This window comes from Mustela nivalis (assembly GCF_964662115.1).
Source record: "Mustela nivalis genome assembly, chromosome: 9".
In the NCBI taxonomy this organism is placed as follows: Eukaryota; Metazoa; Chordata; class Mammalia; order Carnivora; family Mustelidae; genus Mustela; species Mustela nivalis.
Genome location: NC_139028.1, coordinates 106922470 through 106926978, shown reverse-complemented (window position 1 = coordinate 106926978; position 4509 = coordinate 106922470). Strand labels below are relative to the sequence as shown.

Genomic DNA, 4509 nt, shown 5'->3' with positions numbered 1-4509 from the left:
GACAACCACTGTCTTAATCACTGCTGTCAGTTCCACTTTTTTAGATTCTACATCTAAGTGACATCATAAAATATTTGTCTTTCTCTGGATGGCTTATGTCATTAAATGTAATGCCTTCCCTTTTCATCCATATCATTGCCAATGGCGGAACTTCCTTCTTTGTTTTTCATGGCAGGATGCTTCTTTCCTATGTTTTCTTCTAGGAATTTCAAAGGGAGGGGACAGAACAAAGGGGGAGAGAGTTTTATTTTGTGTAACTACCCTTGACTCAAAGTCCCCAAATTATTTTCTCAAAAGATATTATCTTCCCTCTAGGTCTGATCTCCTGGGTTTTGGCTCCTTGAGGGAGTTAGCTCCAATGAAGAATAACCCTTTAGAAAAACCTCTCTTGTGTGTTGTGCAGATTGAGTTAAGTCTTTTTAAAAGTGCCATCGGAATGCCCAGGTTTCAAGATGGTATCACTGTATAGTGTATCTTCCTAGACAAATGGAGAAGCTGAGAAGAATGTATGGTCTCCATTTGTAGGGTAATTCACTTTTATATCAGGGAATGCAACTTTCATAATTCACTATTAAATAGACAGGCAATAGATCTAGGGCATATTTCTTCAGGTAGGTGTGTTAAGTGATTTCCTAAATTGCCTTTAGATGTCTAGATATTTAAAAAATTGGTTTAGACACCTGAAAAAGCATTGTATCTAAGCTTACTGTGAAACATAATTTGGTATAAGTCAAATATTTAATCTGTGTCTTTTGGCTTAAGGACCCAACTTGAATGTCCATGTTGGTTGAATTTTGTGTCTGGCATAGATAGTGAAATGCTCTGTGGGATTTATGGCTCATAGGATGTTAGACTTAAGAGGCCTTGGCTTCTCTGGCTCTTAATTTCTTCCCTTTCCCTATATTGGATCTTACAAGTAGAAACCAACCTCTGAATTTGCTGAGTTGAATTCCAACTTCTCATGCCCAAAGTCCCATGTGAAGATTATATTATGGTTCCTCTGCTTTAGAATCTTAGCACTGGGGATGCCCAGGGCAAAATAATGTGATAGGCATTTCTACATTTAGGAACTATGGTCTTTACACAAGATTTCAACTTGAACACAAAAGTTTTAAAAACATAATAATTATTGGTGATATACGTACTTACCTTTGTTCATAAAGGCAATTATTTGAGAAAATAGATGTGTGTATTCTAGCTCGAGTTTTACAAAATTTTATGTCCTGAGCTTGCAACTCTCCATCTTCCACGAGTAAATATCAAATGCAAATATCAGCGCCTGGGATGAGTTTGTATGTCTAGAAAATATTAAATTCTTGAACATCTCACTACTAAAGTATTATTTTCTTCTATCTGACCTTGGATACCACCCACCCAGGCCTTTTCCTTCCAAGCTCCATTTCCTCTGAGACCACAGGACATCAGCAGATTTTCACTTCATTCCTTTCCTGTTAAGCAAAACCCTTTCCAAGCATTCTTACCAGGGGAAAGTGATTTTAGATTTCTGTCAGAACTTTCCCTGTTGCACAGCCCATTGATCTTTTTGTATGATTGTGCTGTTGAATCATTGTGATTATTTCAAGGTCCAAAACATATACCCCTTTTCCTCAGTTTCCCATTCCTCTCACTTCTCATTCATTCATGCATTTTTTTTTTTTATTTTCTTCTGAAATAATGATCCACAGGAAACTTCAAAGATGTATAGACTGGCTCACATACCCTTCACTCAGGATCCCCCAATGGTACATCTTACCAATGACAACACAACATCAAATCCAGGAAATTGACATTGGTGTGATGTGTGTGTGTACTGTTCTATGCCATTTTACCATGCCTGTAGATGTTTAACCCATGTGAGAACCAGGGTGCTGAACTCTTCCACTTCTACAAGGGTCTCCCTGTGCTAACCTTTTAGAGCCGCACCTCCACCCCCCTTCCCAGCTTTCTGAATTCCAGGCAAGCACTAACCTGTTCTCCATCTGTATGATTTTATCATTTGAAGAATGTCATATAAATGGAATCCTAAAAGTTTTGAACTTTTGAGGTTGAAATTTTTCAACTCAGTAATTCACCAAGGTGTTGTGTGTATCATATTTTGATCCTTTTCCTACTAAATAGTTTTCCATGGTATGGATATGCCACAGTGTGTTTAATCATATACATATTATAGGAAATTTTGATTCTTTCCAATTTTTGAACTTGTATAAATAAGATTGTATATGTTTTGTTTTGTTTTTGTGAACATAGATACTCATTCCCCTGGGATAATTGTCCAGACATACCCTCTAATTCTTAAAATTTTTATATTTTTCTCTTGAGCACTTAATAACACTAGTTGGGACACAACAGCTACTCGATATTTAAAAAGCGGTCTTTTCTTTCCTGGCTTAAAATTTCAATGGAGTCACTCAATTAGTGAGAAGATACAGCATCAATATGGTGGCTCACAGGTGTTTTGGAGAAAGAGTCATAGTAAGGATAGTGTTGAGGTTGTGATCATGTTGTAAAGCTAACTTTTTTTCTTCTCAGCTTACCCTCCTCCTTGGACATAAAAACATATACTTTAGACCGCTCAAGTAATTATAAATGCTATCGTCTAAGGGGATTGAGGAACAAGCTGCATTGCCCAAACTAGTTTACCCTTATTTGGCAGTGAGAATTGGTATCATGCAGAATTCATTGAATTCACACCGCCTGTTTAAAAAGTTTTCATTAACATATAATGTATTATTAGCCCCAGGGGTACAGGTCTATGAATCACCAGGCTTGCACACTTCACAGCACTCACCATAGCACATACCCTCCCCAATGTCCATAACCCACGTACCCTCTGCATACCTGCCATCCCCCCAGCAACGCTCAATTTGTTTTGTGAGATTAAGAGTCTCTTATGGTTTGTCTCCTTCCCAATCCCATCTTGTTTCATTTTTTCCTTTTTCTTCGAAATGTTAAAAAAAAAAAAAATCCTTGGTTCAAAGCTAAATACTTGTATAAATATAACCTAGTGTAATTAGAAGAGTTGCTTTAGATAACCTCCAATATTCATTTGTAGTTTAAAAATCTATGATTCTATTAAAAAATTCTCTTTCTGTGGAAGAAATTAAAGTCCCCGTGAAGTTTAGTGACTTAATCTGTATTGCATAAATCATTTGCAAATAAATAGCATGACTTAAAGATGTAGAATTCAAGAGAGTTGAAGGTAATGATATCCTTTTTTAACTGACAAAAAAAGAAGTTAAATTCATTTAAAAAATAATTTCCGTACAAGTTGATTGTAAAGAAAAGTTTTTCTCTTTTTCATTTCAGATTAAGTCAGAGAATGGATTATGGAAATCAGACTTTGGTGACTGAATTCTTTTTCGTGGGCTTAACAAATCACTTCCAGCACCAGGTTGTTCTCTTTTTGGTATTTCTCTTGGTTTATCTTGTCACTCTTCTGGGAAACGTGGGGATGATCACCCTCATTTGGATGGATCTTCGACTCCACACTCCCATGTACTTTTTTCTCAGCCACTTGTCTTTTGTGGATATCTGCTCCTCTTCAGTCATTGGTCCTAAGATGTTGATTGATATTTTTGTGGAGAAAAAAGTAATTTCTTTCTTGGGTTGTGCTGCCCAGTTCTGGTTTTTTTGTCAGTTTGTAGTGACTGAATGTTTCCTCCTGGCCTCCATGGCATATGACCGGTATATGGCCATCTGTAAGCCCTTGTTGTATACTCTCATTATGTCCCAGCGTGTCTGTGTGCAGCTGGTGGTAGGGCCTTATACCATTGGTCTTATGATTTCCATGACCCACACAACCCTTGCCTTTCACCTGCCTTATTGTGGCCCCCAAATCATCAATCACTTTTTCTGTGACCTTCTTCCTGTTCTGTCCCTGGCATGTGCAGACACCCAGGTTAATCAGTTCGTTTTTTTCATCCTGGGTGGAAGTATAGCAGTGGTCAGTGGTGTGATCATCCTGGTTTCCTACATTTACATCGTCATTGCTATCCTGAGGATCCGCTCTGCTGAGGGGAGGCGCAAAGCCTTCTCCACCTGCTCTTCACACCTGACAGCTGTCTCCATCCTGTATGGGACACTTTTATTTATCTATGTACGTCCCAGTTCTGTTTTCTCCCTGGACATCAATAAAGTGGTTTCTGTGTTCTACACAGCTGTGATTCCCATGTTGAACCCACTTATCTACAGCCTGAGAAACAGGGAGGTCAAGGAGTCATTCAGAAGGAGGTTTGAGAAGAAGCAATGTCTTATGTGTAAGTAAACTAGATTCCGTTTGTACTACAGATTGAGAGGTGATATTTACACAAGATGCACAAGCATGGACTGAGTGATGGGAGTGCATATTTTATGTTGAGTCTCCCTATTTATTACTTTATATCTTTTTTAAAAAAATTTTTGTTATTTATTTGACAGAGAGAGATCACAAGTAGGCAGAGAGGCAGACAGAGAGAGGGGAAGGGAAGCAGGCCCCCTGCTGAGCAGAGAGCCTGATGTGCGACTCCATCC

At 38.2% G+C, this 4509-nt stretch overlaps 1 protein-coding gene across 1 annotated transcript; it reads left to right on the top strand.

Annotated features, from left to right (window-relative positions):
• Positions 1-3319: 3319 nt before the first annotated feature.
• On the top strand, positions 3320-4264 carry LOC309840394 (olfactory receptor 5G25-like; the record flags this gene model as incomplete). The annotated part of the gene is made up of 1 exon (XM_082682443.1): positions 3320-4264. The coding sequence occupies one exon, from the start codon at positions 3320-3322 to the stop codon at positions 4262-4264; it is 945 nt and encodes a 314-aa protein (XP_082538569.1).
• Between the last annotated feature and the right edge of the window lie 245 nt (positions 4265-4509).